The 21,068-nt window shown below is 42.3% G+C and overlaps 1 protein-coding gene across 2 annotated transcripts in view; it reads right to left on the reverse strand.

Moving 5' to 3' along the window:
• The window catches only part of TBC1D12 (TBC1 domain family member 12), a 98,211-nt gene that overhangs the window by 5,810 nt on the left and 71,333 nt on the right, over nucleotides 1-21,068 (reverse strand). For both annotated transcript variants that reach the window (XM_088476446.1, XM_088476437.1), the window contains 6 exons: nucleotides 19,999-20,081; nucleotides 9,970-10,087; nucleotides 7,157-7,263; nucleotides 6,958-7,038; nucleotides 5,329-5,423; nucleotides 3,055-3,126 (listed from right to left, as the gene is read on the reverse strand). In XM_088476446.1, the coding sequence (XP_088332572.1) occupies nucleotides 3,055-3,126; nucleotides 5,329-5,423; nucleotides 6,958-7,038; nucleotides 7,157-7,263; nucleotides 9,970-10,087; nucleotides 19,999-20,081 (556 nt within the window). The remainder of the gene's footprint in view (nucleotides 1-3,054; nucleotides 3,127-5,328; nucleotides 5,424-6,957; nucleotides 7,039-7,156; nucleotides 7,264-9,969; nucleotides 10,088-19,998; nucleotides 20,082-21,068) is intronic.

Consider the following 21,068-nt stretch of genomic DNA (forward strand, 5'->3'; position numbering starts at 1 on the left):
CAAAAACATCTCAGGGTTGGCTTCAAAGTTGGTCAAAAGGTCATTGCACACTTCCACCCTCTGGGCCTTATGATCCCTGGTTAATTGCTTTGGAACCCATTTAGCACACACTTTACGATATCCCAAATCATTGATTAGTGTTTCTAGAGTGCCATGGCTACATTCCAGTTCATCACTGATATCTCCAATGGTCATACAATGGTCTTTCTGAATCATGGCATCGACTTTGTGTCGGTTCTCTGCTGTCACTGCAGTTGATGCTCTGCCACCACGAGGTTTGTCGTACAAGGACGATTCTCCCGATTGAAAACGCTTCATCCACCTTCTGACATTGCTATAGTCAATTGTACGCTCACCATACACTTTTTTTCAGTCTTGTGTGGATTTCTGTAGCACTGCAGCCTTCTTTTTCCAGAAATTCAATGATGGCTCTTTGTGTCATCTTGGATTCCATGGTATTTCTTGGACTACCTAAACAAAAATACATATATAGCTAGCAGACATATTAAACTACAAACTGACAAAGTTTCAAATAAATATTGCATATTATTTCAGAGTTATGAGCATTTAGGCATTACTTTTTGGACAACCCTCGTATTTTCAGACAGACAAGGTTCCATCATTTGTAAGACAAATTTCTATAAAAACATTTGGATGAACAATTCATCTGTCCAGACTCCAAAGGAAGCAACAGATTGTTAGCTGCAAAAAGTTATTTCCATTATTTTATTGTTTTAATATTTGCGCCCATCTTTTAAACAACAGTAGTCAGTTAATGTAAAACATGTACGTCTAATTGACAATCCACATATAACATTCACCTACATGTACTAACTAGTAAATAAGGGAGTTGTGCAATATGTATACATGCAATATGTTGTACAGATCTGTTACACCTTCTCACATAGGGGTAGATGCACTAAGCTCTGGAAGGTGATAAACTACTAGCTGTCATGCCTGAGGTTCGGGATTGGTTAGAACAGGCGGTGGAGGCTGAAGAGGAGACTTGGGAGGCGTGGGTGAAACTGGGTGGCTTGAGCCAGGACTTCCTCAAGTATTGCCAAGAGAAGGCAGAGGAACTGTAGAGGATGATGGGCCCGAAGGCAAGGACAGGAATGTAATCGTTATTAAACAGCAGGTTGAAATGAGAACTGGAGAGGATATAGGACTGGGACCGATGATGTGGAATATTGATGATGTGCAGGAGAGAATATTAGTGGAGTTGATGATACTGGATAGATGAGCAGAATAGGACTGGGACTGATAATGCTGAATTGATGAGCAGCTCCGGTTTGAGACCGGTGATGCTGAAATGAAGAACTGGATCGGTTTGAGACCGATGTTGATGAATTGAAGAACTGGATCGGTTTGAGACCGATGATTTGGAGAAATCAGATGGGACCAATGATTGGAGATATCGCCTGGAACCGATAGAGGAAGATATAAACAAGTCTCTGTGGTAAAAGGCTTGAGTGCTAGATGGAATTGGAGACTACATTCTAGTTCCAAGACTGGTAATCAAATGGACAGGAACCGTTCAGATACAGTACCTGGGAGCCCAGCACAGAGCTGAAACGTCAGCAGAAGCGAGGTTTTACTGGGGTGGATCCCCAAGGATTGGATACTGCGATCAGCTGGTCTGGAAGCAGCGCTCTGAGTGGAGGAAGAGCTTCAGTTGACAGTCCAACATGGCTGCGCCAATACTGTGGTTTTGGATGGAATCCTGTCGTGCAGCTTGTGTACCATCATGCTGGGGAGACACTCTGGGGGAGATGTATTATAGCGGCACTTAACATGCTGCTATAACACTTCCTGCTTCGCCTCTTTACCGAGGCGAAGCAGGAAGCACTAACAATGAGATGTATCAACATCTCATCAGCCGGAGCAGAGGGAGTGATAACTCCCCCCTCTGGCGAACCCTGCCAGAGGGGGGAGTATACAGCACATCAGCCTAGTGCACTGAGCATACGCGGGATCTCGCAAGCATCGCCAGATACCGCGTGCAGCCCTGGAGCCGGCAGCCACTGCAGCAGGGACAGCGCTGTCCCTGCTGTGGGGATAGGGCATCGCCAAGCTGTAGCAGGTGGAACGGTCAGGCGAACTGATGTTCATACATAGCCCAGGCTTTCGGTGGTGCTATCTTGTAGATAGCAGCACTGATAATGACAGGGGCCCCTGTTATTTACCACCCAGCCCCCCAATCATACATGGGGAAGAAGCGGCAGCAGCGCACATAACTTGAGCTGATGCCGCATCATACGTCTCCCCCTCTGTGAGCAAAGGGCTGTGAAGAGCCATCTCCACGCTTAGTGACAGGACATTGTCTGTGCTGCTCCTGTCCAGTCCACTCAGACTTCAGTACCAGCCAGGAGCAATGTGCAGCGTGAGCGGACCTCTGTGCTATCCGAAAGTGATGCACAGCGCAAGCAGACCTCAGCGCTAGCCTGTACAGACACCGGAGAGGTAAGAAGGTGTTTTTTTGGGGTCTGGGGCGTGACTCTAGCCACTCAGCTCCTAACGGTCTTGTTACAGGCTGAGTTTGAAAAATGACAGTCAGGAGCTTATTGGTTGGTAGTTTATCACTCTCCGATTTACCACTTTCCAGAAATTAGTACATACGTCTCTAATAATCTGCTATAATATTAAACTTAAAAAATAATAATTTAGGCTATTGTACATTTCCCAAAAAAGTAAAATGTGCAAGCAGGACAGCGGTGACATTTTGCAGGCCATGGTACTATAGAGGTAGGCTAGGTCATGCCCACCTTCACTGTTACCATTGTACACATTAGTGCAGTGGGTAGGGTGGTAATTGCTCTTCCTCCAGATACAATGACTACCCTAGGCAGGGTGCCCATGTAATTAATACCGCTTTCCCTCTAGTGGCGCTGCTGCATGCAAAATATACTCCATTAATAACAATTAATAAAACGAATTAATTGCTCATGGGAGGACAGATAACATAACAAAAGACTTATGCTGGCAAGATAAATAGACAATGTATAACAAAAATTAACACACAATATCAGGACACAGCACAATTTCTCAACTTACGTAGCCAACATCTGGTCTGTAGCATGTGTATGCCCCCAGCACGCTGTGCAGCAAGTCATGATAGGGTCCCCCCTGCCACCGATTAAGAGCAGTTTGTCAATGTGTGAATCTGATTTCTTACAAATAAAACTTACATAAAACTTCTGTAGCTATATACACACTCACAGATATATTTTATATATATATATATATATATATATATATATATATGTGTGTGTGTGTGTGTATGAGAGAGAGAGAGAGAGAGAGAGAGAGAGAGAGAGAGAGAGAGAGAATATTCTGAAACCACAAATATGCAGAGGCGTTACATTGCCCTATAGGGATGGGTGTGTATGTGTAAGCAGAAAAGGTTTAGTTCTCTGTCTAAATAATGGAAGCTACACAGACTTGCTGACAGAGTATATTAATAAAAACAGGTACAGGTCAGCGATCACCGGAGCAGCAGGAGGCCGTACATTGCAGCCATTCCTATACAGGGAAAAGCAGTGATTTTATTTCACTGCAAAATATATGTAATAAATGCAAAAAGATAGGATTAAAAAATACAAATGCTAAACTGAAAGTTTCACAATTACATGTTTAAAATACGTTGAGTATTTTAATGGAGTTACAGTTTTAAAAGGAATAACCCACATAAGCCTTCTTTTCCCACTGGTACACCTTGGAACACTTTCCTAGCCCTACATAATTTGTTACACTGTAAGGATGGAGGGGGACAGACACAAAACAGATCCCGCAAGTTCAAGCTATCCTAAATTGTAGCTACGTTGATCCAGAGACAAACCAAAACCCTGGGAGGCAGTTGCTGATTTAACATTGCAGTGGGGGAAAGATATAACACTGAAAGTTCAAACTGAATGGTTCATTGGCTCGAATAGTTCTAGATATGATTTCTCGTTATAAAGGGCATCCCATCCTCTTTTAATTGCAGATGATGAACTGGCCAGAGAAGTACAGGCCTGTTTATTAGGCCCACATAGATGAATTACAGGACAAATAGACTAGCAGATCTTCCTCGGAACATGCTATTTTAGGTGTGGTCATTTTCCTCCTGAAAACACAGCGCTCTATACAAAAGGCATCCTACTTGGAAACGGAACGTAGTGTCTCATATATACACTCAAAGCTCTTAAATATTGAATGCACCATTTTTCATCAAGGAAACAACGCCAATTAAGGGGCATAGTAAATCAGCCGCGATAAGTCGTTTTCGGCAAAAAGTTTTCGTCGGTAATGTCATTTCGCCAGGCAAAAACTTATCCCCGTATTCAATTCCAAAGATTTTTCACCGGTGCGGAAAGTCAATGCATTTGAATAGGCGAAAAAGATTCGCCTATGAAACTAGGCGGAAAAAAGTGCAGAATTAAGGTTTTGGGGTGCAAACTTGCGGGAACCACCCTACATCCTTGGGACAGCCACCCAAAGGTAAACTGTGTCAAAAAAAAGTTTAAAAAAAAACTTGACACCCTAAAAAAAAAAGTAACTTTAATTTTAGGGGTGAAAAAGTACAAAGTTGGGGGACAAACTTAAAAACTAGCGAAACAGACTCCAGTCCCCCGTCCCCCCCCCCGTATGCCCCAGGTGTTTTTAGGATTGCAGGTGGTTGTGGCAGGTGGATTTTTTTTTAAGTTTTTTAAAACTTCACATTAGTAACTTTAAAATATACTAGCACCCATTTTCGTGTACCCCAAATTTGCTGGGACTACTTATTTTCTCCCAAAAAAACTGCTAAATGCTATTCTTCACCACTTGTGCTAAGACGCTAATTACCAGCTATTGAGAGTATTTAAGTACCCCAAATACCTTCAGTAGGGCAATTCGGGGGTATCCATAGTGATCCCCAATGTAAGTGCAACTTTTGGGGGGTATCAGGATGATTTCCCCAAATCGGACAGCACTTTTCGCCTGTTTGAGTTTCGCCGGGTCCTGTTTTCGCGTCCTTTGGAACTGAATAGTGTGATGTAGGCGCAAAGTCCGGCAAGCTAATTGAATATGCCCCTAAGATTGAATTGTTGTTGTATAAATCATGGTAATCATATGATAAGATACTACAGCAAAACACCCTAAGTCGGCACTAGAGAATGAAAGAAGCATGGAACAGCAGAAAAAAGATCAACTTAAAAGAGAAATGACAATTTCCATGTAATTGGTAGTTCAAATACAATTAAGGTAAGAAAACTTTTGTTTTGTTGTTGATTAGGTTCTATAAAAACTTGCATATCCTATAAGTAACCAAATCACAAATAACATTTTCCAAATAAGTACTTTCTTTACCTTCTGAAAGATATATAATGATGGGAATGTTCGGGATATGTCTAGTTTAATTAGCTCTAGACTGGCTTCTCTGTCAGCAACCGATACCCCTGCATCTAAATAGACACAGAAAAACAGACACCTCAAATTAATCTACAGACTTAATAACTGCAGATTATTAAAAGCTTAATTAATGAATTCCTACAAGACACTATTCCAAGGGAAAGTAAAACAGACTGATAGCTCTGTAGCCCAAATAAACGGTAACTGTAATACATCTCACTCCTGTGGTGAAATGTATATAGACTAGCACCTTTTCAGCAAACCAAGGCAAAGGATTCTGGGTTGAAGAACACTCAAGCAGCAGATCCCTATAGGCAAATATGAGGTGGTGTAATCCCCTATTTTGTAACATGCATATACGTACATCATTATTTGTGCCTAGCCAGATACAAGAGCATTGCACTAGGAGGTAATGCTCCAGTGTAAGAAGTGAGAAAGATAGAATGTGCAAGAACCACTAATGGGTCCACAACAACCATATCCTCCCCAGGTCACTGTGTTAAATTCATTCCATGTATGATCAATTATATGCCTGATTTCCGTTTACACAGTAGTCATGTATGATTGGCTACAGGAAATCCTTTGCAGAACCCAAAACAATTTTGGAATCGCCTAGTGTTAGCAATGCAAGGTCTCAGGTATATTCCAACTCTTAAGACTGGATGGGTAAAACCAAATTATCTATACAATGGAAAGTGTGTAGTGAATAAGAGCCACAACTGTGCTTCTACTTCTGCTTTCCTGTCTATAGAAGACTATAGATAGTGTGCACAACTTCAGCCCTTCAGTGCTGGAACCGGTCTTACTTCATTCACTGTTGTGGAGTTGACATCAGGCAACATTAGGATCCAAGGGAAGGGACACTGACCAAGTTCTCAACTAGGGAGACCGTCTACTTAAACTGTCCAACACCAGTAAAGACTGACTTACCAACATTTAACTTTAGTATCAGCTTACTTGATTACTGTAATCTGTGCCTACCTGTTTTCACCTTGCCTTCCTTCAGTCTATTCTTAGCTCTGCTGCACATCTCCTTTTCACCTTGCAACAAACCACCTCTGCTTCCCCCTTCTGCCAATAGCTCCACTGGCTCCCTGTCCCTCTAAGATTTACATTTCAGCTTCTCATGCTTACCTTCAAAGTCCTCATCTACCCCTCCCCTCCTCTAAACATTTCCAGCCTCTTTCCCACTCAATCAATCCTGCCCTTTTCCCTATTCCTACCAACATACTCTGATATCCACCCAATCACCTTGCCTACAAACATGTCTTTAAGTCTCATCTCTTTAGGCAAGTCTGCCACCACTTCTCCTAACTGACTCTTACTACAATACCAAACTCTGCTCCCCCCCCCCTTGTTTCCATCCACAGTCCCTCCAGAATGTAAGCTATTGCATGCAGGGCCCCCTCTACGTGTCACTACATTAGTACGTAATCTGCAGATTTTAATTATGCATATTTGTAATTGAGTTTTTGTGTGCAACTACTGTCTGAGAACCCTTGTACTTTGTAATGTTGCCATGTTCCTCCACTGTGTACGGCCATATAGAAGACTTGTGGCGCCTTACAAATAAAACATAACGTTTACCTTCAGTCTCATTTTCTGAGCTCGTCTCACTGAAACTTTTCCAACGCTCCTTAGCTCTAGATAGGAAGATTTCATAAAGCTCTGGAAATGTAAAACAGGTATCAGTGCTAAAAGGAATAACCGCTGTAACACACATTTGTACCTGCATCCACACACCCTAGAGATAGAAGACCGATCTCATTAAATGAGTTCTGCTCACCTGGTGTGATGTTCAGTTCATTCCCTATAGCCAGGCTCCACACTTTGCCACGTACACTGGGTGGTAAGCCCTGCCACCAGAGGTCACGAACTCTTCTCGTACTTCGCCTGGGAAAAATACACATTGAATTCTTAATATGCTTGAACCTGAATTCCATTGTAGGTAAAAATGTCAGAATGGTCTGAACATTTAGATCACCAGCAATATGTGCAAATTCCATTATAGTATTACTGCTATAAGTCCCATAATTACAGGAAAAGCAAAGTTCCACTAATAATGTGATCAGGAAAAATAACGAAGCTAACACTATCAACCAAAAATGGGCCTGATTCTGAGTGAAATACGCAGTGTTCTTGCTAGGCTAATTTAGCTGTTCCCAATGCCCTACCCGCTTTGAAAGGACTTAATAGCGCCCTGCCCCTATGGTGGCACCCCGCTGAAACAGCAGTCTCCACATTCGTGGACCGCAGTGTTCCGGGGGAAAGGGGGGGGGGGGGGGGGGAGAGTTCGAGTGAAACAATTGCTGGCGAGTAAATATATTCTTCGAGCGAACGCACAGCATCTATTCACACTGCGGGGAGAGCTTCAGGGTAGCCCAGAAACTCCAACTTCAGTGATGAAAAGGGGGCAAGTCAAGACCATTGGCTTTGATCTTTGGGGCGCGCATGAAAGTGTCCTAATTAAATAGCCGCCCGAAAAGAGGAAGCCTGCAGGGAATGGAATTCTAATGCAATTATATGCCCGTATTCTGACTTGTACGCATCTACGTGATGGCACTGCTCCCAGCTATGAGAGCAGCAATCATCACCATCAACAGCACTTAGTCCTACCCAATGCTAGGTGCAGGAGATGTATATGAAATTGGCGTGCTTTATACATAGGCACAACTCAAAATACTAACTGACTACACACCCATGGAAAGTTTCTTACATGCAAATTCCCATTGTGGCCCAGGAATGCTCATTCAGCCGTTGCAGCAAAAAGATGATATGTGTACAAGACAGAGTCACTAAATTGTTAATGATGCGTATGCAGCCCTGAAATACATGTGCAATTTGCTAATAGAAAAAAAAAAAAGCTACATCTGGTCACACTGGAACATGCGTGACTCAAAATCAGGCCCAATGTCTCTAAAGCCCAGGGAAATGCGACCGGTCGATCGTGATGGACGTATGGGAGCAGCCAATAAGTCAGGCAGATTCTTATTGGCTGCTGCACCCAGCTCCAGCGCAATGCACTTAGCCGCCGCTGGGCTGTAGAGGCGCCGTTGCTGCCTACTCCTTTTGCCGGGCACCCGCTGAGATTTTGTTACTAGCGAACGCCTGGCAGCTTCTTTTCTGCAGCAGCTGCCGAAGGCTGGAGCTCACTCCTGAACTCAGCCTTCCGGCTCCCGCAGTGGGCACTATGACACATGACGTCTCTCCCATAGTGTCGAGCGGGAAGAGCAGTTGGACGGCGGCAGGAGCGGGGATTCAGGTAAGTATAGTGCTGTGTGTGTCTGTCTTTTATGTGTAAGGGGCACTACTGGGGGCACTGTATAAGAGGCGAGGCACTCCTGGGACACCGCATAAGGAGCACTACTACTGGGGACATTGCATAAGGGGCACTATTGTGGGCAATGTGTATAAAGGGGCACTACTGTGTGTGTCATGCCTTGCTGCGAGGTCACTTCCCCTTTTTGCATGCCATGCCCCCTTTTTCGGGCTTGGTAGATCACAAAAAGGTTTTTAGCTTTAAAGTATATCACAGAGTCCAAAAGTCTTGCCATCCCCGCTCTAAAGGTGCCCACACACATAGCGTCTTGCTCCCAATCAGCCAATGTACACGATTTTCCCTGAACTCTCCCCAGGCAGTCGTGGTCACGATTTAGAGTTAAAAATGTCCAATCTGAGTTAAGATCTTTCATGCAGCCAGTGCATTGTATCCCAGATTGGCTAATCTGCCCTACAGAACGGCAGATCTGAAGATGAGAGGTACGACGAGCGGGGACGCACATCGGCATCGTGATCAAGAGTAGAAACTCACGATTTGCCCATTTTTTACATGATCTGTCGTCACGATTCGTCGAAATCGGCCAAATTGGATGAAAAGTCGTTATGTGTGTGGGCACCATAAAATATCCATACAGACTGCAAAAAACTTTAGCTACTAAAATCAGCAATGAAGTCAACAGGTGTTATGTACACTGATAAGCCAACACATTAAAACCACTGACAGGTGAAGTGAATAACATTGATTATTTCATTAGAATGGCACCTGCCAAGGGGTGGGATACATTCGGCAGCAAGTGACCAGTCAGTTTTTGAAGTGGATGTGTAGGAAGCAGGAAAAATCTCAGTGGTTTTGACAAGGGCCAAATAGACAACTTGGTCAGAGCATCTAAAAAAACATCCGTTCTTGTGGGGTGTTCCAGGTATGCAGTGGTTAGTACCAACCAAAGAAGGACAGCCAGTGATCAGGCGACAGGGTCATGGCGGCATGAGGGGGACCTACACAATATTAGGCAGGTGGTTTTAATGTTATGTCCGATCAGTGTATTTGCCAAGAATTCCTATTGTTGTTTTATTATCTTTCTTGTTCATTTGAAAGCACTGATTGAAAGGAGGAAAAAAACACACAAAAAGCATTCTAACATCAGGGAATAAAGGCGAGCCACTCGTGACCAAGTTATGAGAAAATGTAAGGTCTCTGTGTAAGATCTCCAGCCATTCACAAACATGACAGATTTCACAGGCTGCCAAGCTACATTCAAAATATCTTATACCAAAGTCATTCCCTCCCCTTCCCTGCCAGCAGCCTCTGTAAATACTTACATGGCATCCCAGTTTGGCAGGATTTCAGTGTTCCAGACCACCATGGCGCTTGCAATATTTTCCTCTTGTTTGAATCTCGCCTTCATTAGTTTCTTCCGCCTCTGGGCCTCCTTCACCTCTGTAAAAATGCAAAGTATAGTGTTTTCTTTTCCTCACTGGCATCACTGATATTTTTATATATACGCAGGTTATTAATTTTCTAAAAGCTGTTAGGTGTACATTCTACCTACCTATCTACCCATCCACATACATACCAGGAACGCTGAATCCGTAGTCACTAAACGTTACCCAGGGTCTGTCAGGCATTTCACTGCAGTACACGCAAGTCATAATGAACGATAAGTAGAATTGTATATAACTTAAGAGTGTGTGACAAAGCAATCAGACACCTGATACACCCTCTGTATCGGGTTCTTCCTGCTGTTTGGGAAGATGCGTGCTTGCACTACAGTTGCCACTATACAGAAAGCATTAGGGCTATTTTATACACAAATGTTTTGTCTGGATGGTGAAAACAGTCAGGTTTGTTTCCGTACAGTGTTTGTAGTCACACTGAGAAATACATGCATGGTTTCAGACGACGCGAATACGGCACGGTCGCAGTGTTACAGCCGTGAATAGCCACTGACCAGGACGGCTGCCGTGCAGTCACCATAAGTTAGTGAAGTACATGATTGTATGCATGCTTTCACTCACCACGGTATTTAGTTGTAGGTTGACCTTCTACCCGTCCACAGTATTCAGTATGAAGAGAGATTGAAATCACACAGCATTAATATTATACAGGGCACAAGACCGATGCTTGTAAAAGCGATTGATCCACGGATAAAAAACTGACTTTATTTTCCATCCGGGCAAAAAGTTGTGCCTGAAATAGCCCTTACAGCGTTCATTTTAGGAACTTACAATGAATGTGTGTCTCCATCATATCTGAACTACTCTGGATTTATTTTTTATATATGATTTGACTATATTACTGAAGAGTAATATCCAACATTAATTTTATTATTTAATTACAATTTATGAATAATGATGGTTGATTATTTTATATTCAAACACCTTGTCACATGAATCTATCTAGAGCAGGGGTTCCCAACCACAGTCCTCAAGGCACACTAAAGCTGGCCACACACTAGACCAACTTACATCCAACCAGCCAACTTGTTGATTGGTTGGAATGAAATTCTGGTAACGTATGGGAGTAACTAATGATCAGCAATTTGCTCCTAAATGCCAGAAAACAGATAAAAATGGTCGTTCAGACAAGTTTGTTAAATGTTTGATCTAAATTATTTGTTCAAACAACATTTTTTGTCCATTTTCCGGCGTTTGGGAGCAAATTGCTGATTGTCATTTGCTTTCATCCCTTACCAGATTTCCATTCCAACCAATCAACTAGTTGGCTGGTTGGACAGATAATCTTTAGATGTGTGGCCAGCTTAACAGTTTTTAAGGATAGCCATAGTTGAGCACAGGTGACTTAATTAGTACCTTAGTTATTTTGATTTAACCATCTGTGCTTAAGCATGTATATCACTAAAACCAGGACTGTTAGTGTGCCTCGAGGACAGAGGCTGGGAATCACTGATCTAGAGGGCATGTCTATACTGTTATTTGCATGTTTTGTATAGCTATAATACTTTGAGCCATACCTTGTTGTACCTTTACATCTATATTAATAACCAAGTTAATATTCACAACATTCCGCTTACTATCTACAAGAGACTTTATTTTCTATACATTACTCCATGCCAGCCCAGCCCTGCAGAGGTCTGGATCAGTATTATTTATTATGCCTGCTCATATTAGCTTATTAATCAACATTAAAAGGCAGCCAGTGTGTAACTCATAGTAACCTATTGATTTCTATTTTGAGGGCTGCACAAGCTGCATTAATCATATAGGAAATGAGATGGTGATCAGTCGTAAGGAAAAAAATATATATTCTTTTACAAAAGGCATTTATAGAGGCGATTAATCCATTCTGGGCTAGTACACAAAATAAAGCACTGAAAAGTAACACTTGAAACCAGCACAGGGATTTAATTTTTCAGAGGTGATAAAATTCAAAAAAGTAAATATTAACTTGATCAAAGTAAAATAGCTGCATATTCATAACAGTGCAAATCTTACATGGATGCTTCTGAACTGAGCCCTCCTTGCAGAAAACATGTCTCCCGTCAGAGACATAAAACACTTGGGCAGGGAATAGCAGACAAGGACAGAGACTCAGACGTGAGCTTTCTGCAAATGACATTATTTCCTTTAACTAGACAGCCCTGTGAAAGCTCGGTGAAGGAAGACCTTGGTCTCTGTGCGTGTGGGCAGGTCATGCTCAAACAGGAGATAAAGAGACGTTTAATCAAAATAAGTATCTTAGTTAAGTAACTGTATCTTAGAGCAATACACAGAATTGAAAGGTCAGTGAATATTACAGATTATGATTTATTCCCCTCTTTGCTGTTCCCCATCATTACTTATATTATATGAACGCCGTCTGCCAGATGCACTACCGCTGGGAGAGGATGATAAACTATACTGAATAACAACTCGCTCCCAGCAGTGATTTCTCTATGAATACCCACATGGGGTTTAAGGGATTTATATCAGTTCCAATGTAATCTTCATCTGTGTGCTGTAAACAGTCTTCTAACCAATAACTTTGCTGATTGCAATTTTAGTTATATTTTTTTTTCTTTTAATTCTTTATCTTTTAAGATGTACTTTTATGCTGGTGTCATGGTGTTTAGAAAGCATCATCCAAATCCATCTCAATAAACGTGTCCTACCTAAAAGATACAGCAGAAAGTCGGCTGCTGGCACAAGCACCATAGTTATACTGTGAGCCATAGCTAAATAATGGTGCACTCATACTGTCCTTATAGACAGACTGAAGAATCGGTTTTAAATGTACTGCATCTAGTTTTGAGACAATGCACCTAGGTGTACAGGGAACACATGTGCGTCAAAATGGCATCTCCTACCGGTCAAAAGTTTAGAACAACCCCATTTTTTCAATGTACACTTCCTCATTATGTTTGTCAGTTGGTGTCACATATGGAGGAACCATCGTTTTGTCTACTCGATAGCACACAAAAGCCTAACGTGACGAACCAGAAATTAAAATTTTGATTCATCAGTCCACAATAACTTCTTCTAGTCTTTTGTAATCCTTGGGCGTTACTCCATAGCCCAGGCAAGTCTCTTTCTTGTTTTGCCAATTAGCAATAGCTTTCTTAAGCTGGGTACACACTGACAGATACATTGGTCGTTCAATTGATCGGCCAAAATATCTTCTGGCCGTCGGCCAGTGTGTACCCGCGATATGTCGGCGTTCACCGACATATAGCATTGGCTGTGCTGCACAGCCGATGGACAGATATGTCTGCAGACATATCTGTCCATCGGCAAGTGTGTACACACACAGAGCGGCAGCCGCTGGGAGGGGGGCGGGACATACCCCTCTGACACAGATGATGGCCGTTCAGTGTGTATGAACGACCATCATCTGCAGATATATCTGCAGAACACTCGAACTGCAGATAGATCTGTATAGTGTGTACCCACCATAACTGCCACTAGACCTGTACTCACTGACACCTTGGGTTTCTTTGCAATTTCTCTAAAGCAGTGTTGGCTAACCTTGACACTCCAGCTGTTATGGAACCACATAACCCAGCATGCACTGCTACAGTTTTGCTACTAGGGCATGTTAAAACTGTGGCAGGGCATGCTGGGATATATAGTTCCACAACAGCTGGCGTGTCAAGGTTAGCCAACACTGCTCTAAAGGAAAGACCCACACTTTGAAAGGGTATAATAGTCTGTCTTTCTTTGCTAATTGCCTTTTTCTTGCAATATTTTGCTTGCGGGTTTAATTACAGTCTGTTTCAACAATGCTCTTGTACAAACAAGGGGTGTGTAATCAATTAAGAGATGTCAGGACACATTTAGGAAATGTTTGCATCAACTTTCAAGGCTTAATTTACTTCCATTGTTTCAGAACAGCTATGAGTTCCTAACGCATTACTTGTTCCCTGAAAGGTACATTATTTTCAGTTTTTGCTAACCTAACTATAAAAATCTAGCAGTTTACCTCTTCCCTTTGTACCATCTCAGTTTATTCACTGGGTTTGATTAGCATATGGGGGTGTTCTAAAACATTTTCAGTTAGTATACAATGGTACCCTTGAAAACATTGACCAGGGAGAATGCGTGGATCACGGTTGAGCCTCCTATATCCAAATATTTCTAAATACGGAATATTCCAAAACATGGAATATTTTTAGCATTACTGAGATAGTGAAACCTTTGATTTTTTTTCCAATATACACAGACTTTAAAGGCACAAAATTATTAAAAACATTGTATAAAACTGCTTTCAGGCTGTGTGTATAAGGTGTATACATAAATGCATTCTGTTTTAGATTTGGGTCCTATCCCGAAGACATTTCATTATGGTATGCAAATATTCCAAAATACGGAATATTCCGATATCCAAAATACCCCTGTCCCAAGCATGTTGAATATGGGAGGCTCAACCCGTATTTTAATTATAATTATGCTTATGATGGTTTCTCCTAGTCAGGCATATGGCCCAAAGCCCAGAACTTCCTGGACAAGAGATGGTGAGCTTCAAAAGGGACCTATAGGAAACAGACCACTAGGAGAAACAGCTGTAAAGCATATTTTTTATATTTTCTTATAAACACTGCACCTAAATTACCTCAAATAATCAATTCTGTTTCTAAACTCTAATATGGAACCTATGGTCTTAAGTATTGTTTACACAAGACCGATTAGATTTAATTTCACTAAATGTATGGTCATATGAAGTAAATCTGTGCCCTGCAGGGAAGTGACTGGCATAATAAGTGCCCGAGTGGCAGTAACCTATTTAAGCCGATACACATTACGGCAGTCTGGTAGAGTGCAGTCATGACAATACAGGCTTAGCCGGTGGTTCACTTCAGAATTGCCTACTTTTGTAAAAGCATTTCAGGGAGATTGTGAAAGCAACACCTATGAGCGCGGTGGTAAAGTGAACTTGTACTGCTACATATGAGAGGTGTGTCATAAAATGGACTTACATCCTAATGTAATGAGCCCCAAAACAGTTAGTAAGATGTACATGCATTGTGTAGTACAAGTAGTTCCATATAAGTGTCCACAAGAAACCTTATATGAAAATGTATATAGCCATAGGGATCATCGTGCTTATAACCAATGCACCGATGGTCCAGATCTCCTCCCCCCATTTATATAACAGCTACATAATGGGGGTAAAGTGCACTCAGGTAGATGACAGGAATGACAGGACTCTTCAGGGAATTAAACCTTTTTCCTCTCCATCAGATATCATAAATGTCCCCCCCATAAGTTTAGTAACACGTTTTAGACTGTGATGATATGGGCACTTGTCTCTATGGCCTATCCAGTCCAAGCTGCATTTAGCCAACTGGCAAACACAATTTTAAATCACTTAGTCAATGGTCAATATTCCAAGTAATGTGAAAGTGGACCTGTCGCGTACATGTCACATTAAACAGCCGTCTCATTGGTAAAGATTACTAATAGGAACAACTCTATAACTATGTAAATCACATTGCTTAAACATAACTAGCCTGTGTCACCCAGATTTAATTTGTGGAAGGAAAGCTGAATTATTAGGCTGCATCTTCCTATAAAAACATACTGCTGAAGTCTATCTACTTCTACAATCCGGCATGCTGTACATGATAATTAGTGATGGCGCCATTCTCTTTTCGTTCTCCTTTGTTATACTGTCAATAACTTGAGTCATTTGCAGCTTCCTCATACATACCTATTTCTGCACATCAGTATTCTTAACCTGCTAATATGTTCTACTGATGTTCTGTTTTATTACTTGTCCTCCCCCCTACCCTTTTCAAGTTAGTACCCCTGCTTCTTCAAAATCAAATTCAATTCAATAAAAATTAAATCTTCCTCCAACTATTAAGTACCAAACACTAATCTATACACGATTACACACATTTATCTCTGAACACACCAAACAGTAAGAACAAAAAACAAAAAACTAGTGGCACAGAAATCCATTTGTCCACCAGCGATACACCAGACTATTTAGCTGAAACAACTCCACCGTGAAATGAGAACAATTATCTAGTTTGCAGCATAGTGAAAAAAAACAGACATACAGACATTTAGAGGAAAGGCCTTTGGTCTCGGAAAGCCTACAACATTAGTTTCAGTATAATGCATGTCTGATGTCATAAGGGCTGGAGCCTAGAGCTTTGATTTAATTACATATATAGTTTCTAACGGTACACAAAACATTTATTACAAGCTGCCCTAGTGACCCCGCATCAGGCTGGTTAGAGATTTCTCTATTGATTTTGGAAACACTGCTCAGGAAAGCGAGAGTAGATACATGAGCAGAAGCTTTAAAATAGTCAATTATAACATGGATGATAAAGTTATTTATATGACAGAAGCCAAACCAAGACATTATGTACAGACCATTTAAGACTGAAGCTGCACCAGTCAGAATCTATTCTGTTATGATACAAACAAGAATTGTACACTCCCTCTGTAACATTGTGTAAGGTCACCATCCTTACTATGTGACGATAAATGTATCTGATGAAGGGGGGGGACCTCAAATAAACCAAATTCGCGCAGACACACGGGTAGAATGATTTAAGTGCAGAAAATTACAATTGTAATAAGTTATTATTTCTAACTACATTGTATAGTTTTTCCTATTTGAACAAACTGTTAAAAAGCAGAATTAAAAAAAAAAAAAAAAAAAGTGCAGGCAGGGGTGCTCTGTAGTAACCAAATTTGCGCAGACGCACTGGTAAAATGATTTGAGTGCAGTAAATGAAAATTTGAATACATTTTTTATTTCTAAGTATGTTATATAGTTGTTCCTATTTGAACAAATTGTTAAAAAGCAGAATAAAAAAAAAAAAAGAGCAGGCAGGGGTGTTAAGTAGTAAAGATCGGAGTTGAAATGGAGAGTGACCGAGCAGCTAAGATGGCGCCACTCCGTTTGAGCAGGACACACCTAAAACTGAGGAGGAGGTTGTATGTGGGCGGCACATAGCTCTCCTAGCGATGGTATGGCCACTTGGTGCTAAGTCCTGCCATCTGCCTAGCCGTGATGTCTGGGCCCCCCCCTTAGGGTCACAGCACATAGGCTGCAGTAGCCGTGGTGGTACCCTTCCCGGCGGGTCCCACAAAGCATGCAGGCTGCCACAGTAAGCAGTCTGCCTATCCTCACTGAATGATGGTAAAATAAAAGAAAAATTGGGGCTGATGGGGTATAGAGGGGGAGGAGCCAGTCACACTTCTAAATTATTTAAAGTGCCAGGCTCTACTCACCCACTGTTTATACCCCAGTGTCTTAAGCTCCAGTGTCCTCTAGTGGATGAAGGAGAAATAAAAAAGAAAGAAAAGGTATGTGCAATAATCAGAAAAATAAATGAAGATTGAACATAAAGTGTGTGTGCACTTTGTCAGAATCACAATATAAATGAAATGCTAATAATATCCACTCATGCCCCTTTTCCACGAAACACATTACCCGGGTTATTGCAGGGGCAATCTGGGTCGACCTTTTGGTGTAAAAGGGTCTAAGGAAAATAACCTGGGTCAAGTTACCTGGGAATACTACCCTGGTAGCTACCAGTATGGAACCCGGGTGATGGTGCGGTGTAAACAGCGCGACCCGGGTCACGTAAAAAGCTGCTGATTGGAGCTCCTGGTGCACTCAGGGATGATGTCATCTCAAAGTACCCTGAAGAGCTCACTGCATGGCTACCTGGACAGAGACATAGGTGAAGGAGCTGCTGGCTATAAGGAACTCTGGTGGTACTCCAGACTACACAGTGGTAACTTGTCGGCCATGATTGATGTGATGCAGTGAGCAATCACCGCCCACTCTTTATGCGGTCATCTTTGGGAGCCTGAAAAAAGGCAATTTCTAATAACATACACAAGTTTTGCAGAGTAGACCGAGCTTCAGTGTGAACGGGCCGACCCGAGAATAACCCGTGTCCAAAGTGTTGTGTAAAAGTGGTCTGACCCGGCTATGACACGGACTGGAACAGTGGGCTCGATTCAGACCTGCTCACTAGGCTGCGTCCGCCCGTAGCTGCCGATGGTTCGCAATCTGCGCATGCATACGCATCGCAGTGGGCGTGTGCGCGAACTAGTCCAGGCCATCGGGAAGCGTTCGCTCGTTGCACATAGACTGCTTGCTGGACTGAGTGACAGGACAAGACGTTTGTGGGTGGTAACAGGGGTTGGTCGAAGGAAACGGTAGAGTGGAGGTGCGAACGCAGGCGTGTCTGATCGTCTTAATGCCATTTAAGAGGCGTGCATAATTAACAGAGCGTCACTTGGTTGGTTTTCACACTGAAGCACTCGCAATGCTTGCGGCAGGGTATGGTCAACCACAAGCGCTGCGATCGCATCCGATGGTACTCGATGGTACCAATGGCTGTATACACTTCCTGGAGATGACTCGCATTAGTGGGCGTCTTAAGACAGGCTGGTGGGCGCCTGCATACACATCGCGATCACACGCCAAGACATAGTGGGCGTGCTAATGCCTTGCCGTGCGATCGCCTGCCTCTGCTGAATTTGCATACGCTGGATGAGAGTGTACGCATCTAGCAAGCGGGTCTGAATCGAGCCCAGTATTTGAAAACCATGACTGTACACGCCAGTTTGGTGGAAAAGGGGTATTGTACATTGTGTACCCCTTGAATCAGCCCTTAATCACCACTAGTAGGTCCCTGAACCCCTTACACTGTAAACCATTCAATCTACCAAGTATCAGAACTTAATTTTGGTGTAACAGTACAAAAAATAAAAATGAAATTATGGTACACCCTACTGCAGGTAAACACGCTATGAAGGCAGTACAGTAGGATAGACCATTTATTAGACACATGAGGAATAGGATCCCTGATCCTTCAGCCTGTATATAATGTTCATGGGGACTCACTAGAGACTTCAATAATTAGAAGATTGTTGCACATACTTTACTTTTCCTTTTTAACAGGAACAACTATATAACCAAACTTTTAGATTTAAAAATATAATTCAAAGTTTTACACAGTAGATCATTGCACCAGTGATAATTGTCTTTCTTGTTCTTTTTCCTCTCAGAGCAAAGGGCTCTGTATGCTCCAAAACCTTTTATAAAGCAGTTACAAAAATAAAGAACCACCAATAAAACAGGAATGATTAGTGAATGGTGTTAAAGCCAAGTTCCTACTCTCAGAAAACCCTGCAGGAAAATTGAATTGTTGGGGAGATTATTAGGAGCTCAAACAAGGCCAGCAGTGTGGTGCACATTCCATTATATACCTTGTGCAGTTATACCTTACAGCTTGGTGCCCAGTCCACCATGCCTCTCATACACATTTTGTGTGCTGTAATGGAATGGCACTGAAATACAGGCGGCTGTTTAACCGCCGATTCAAATCCCGACCGCGGAAGCCAGACAGGAAGAAATCCCGACAAAGGAAGGTAAGTAACTTAACCCTCCCTCTCCCCCCCTAACCCTCCCCTGGTGGTGCCTAGCCCTAAGAATCTCGGGGTAGTACCTAACCCTAACTCCCCCTGGGGGTGCCTATACCTAACCCCCCCTTCCCGAACCCCAAACCTAACCCTCCTGGGAGGGTACCTAACCCTAACCTCCGATGGTGGTGTCTAACGCTAACCCCTCCTAAACCTCTCTGGGGCGTGCCAAACCCCAAGTCCCCCCAGGACGTGCCTAAAAACTTAATCCTCCCCAGACAACTAAAAGTCTGCCTAAACTGTCTGTAGGGACATGAAAACAACACACACCTTATAAGATACAGGAGCATTGTTTACCCACAATGTTAATTCATAGCGATAAGTAAATGAAAGGTCATAAAACAAAAAGGAAAGGGGTGCCACGTTGAACGAAAAAGTAAAAAAAAAAAAACAATATTATGTTTCACTTAAACTCCTTTGGAAATGGGTAAATTACAGAACAGGAATACCCACCTCGTTTCTTAGCCTCCGCTACCATCTCATCGTATTCCTGTCGGTGGCGTAAGGTTTCATGGACGGACTTAGCAGGTAGATTTCTTAAAAAGGAAATATATAGAATAAATAAATCAAACGAGATACACATCTAATGGGTTATTTTCATCTGCCAGATCATGTTTGGGAAGATTGTACACGAACAAAAATAGTTAGTTATTCTGAAAATACATATATAGTCAATCAATCACATGCTAACCCCAGGTACTCAGACAGCTCTTCCCCAGTTGTCTCTGCACAACAGAGGAAGTAGCTCTTCAATGAGATGGATCCCAGGCACATATGGTTCTGATAGAAGTGGAGAGCGGAGTTTATTATAAAATTTATTTCTTTTTGTCATTTAATGATGCATTTTCACTGCATGTTCTATATCTCCACCATGAAAGCCCAAACTAGTTATAAACAGTATGGTAAGGTACACTGAATATTTTTTCTCTTTAGTCAATTAGGAAGAAAAGTGAACAACGATACTGAGATTAGGTCTATGCACAATCTTTTTTCTAGATTTGTAAAATAAAGGGTGAAATTTAATTACCGTATATACTCTAGTAAAAGCCGAGTTTTTCAGCACATTTTTTGTGCTGAAAAAGCACCCCCTCGGCTTATACTCGAGTGATGCCGGTTCTCCCGCGTGGTACGTAGTTGCGTAGCGTACTGGGGGCACTACCGGGGGGTGGGGGGGATTACTTCTGGAGGCACTACCAGGGGGGGGGGGGATTACTTCTGGGGGCACTACCAGGGGGGGATTACTACTGGGGGCACTACCAGGGGGGGATTACTACCGGGGGCACTACCAGGGGGGGATTACTACCGGGGGCACTACCAGCTGCTGCATTTCCCACCCTAGGCTTATACTCGAGTCAAGAAGTTTTCCCAGTTTTTTGTGGTAAAGTTAGGTACCTCAGCTTATATTCGGGTCAACTTATACTCAAGTATATACTGTACTATAAATATTATGCCACAAGGCATAAAACTAAGTTCAAGAATTACTGTCAAAAGAGAAAAAAATGAAAATGCTATTATAAGAAAAT

Source organism: Taudactylus pleione, unplaced genomic scaffold (assembly GCF_031769625.1).
Source record: "Taudactylus pleione unplaced genomic scaffold, aTauple2 ptg000016l, whole genome shotgun sequence".
NCBI classification, from domain to species: domain Eukaryota; kingdom Metazoa; phylum Chordata; class Amphibia; order Anura; family Myobatrachidae; genus Taudactylus; species Taudactylus pleione.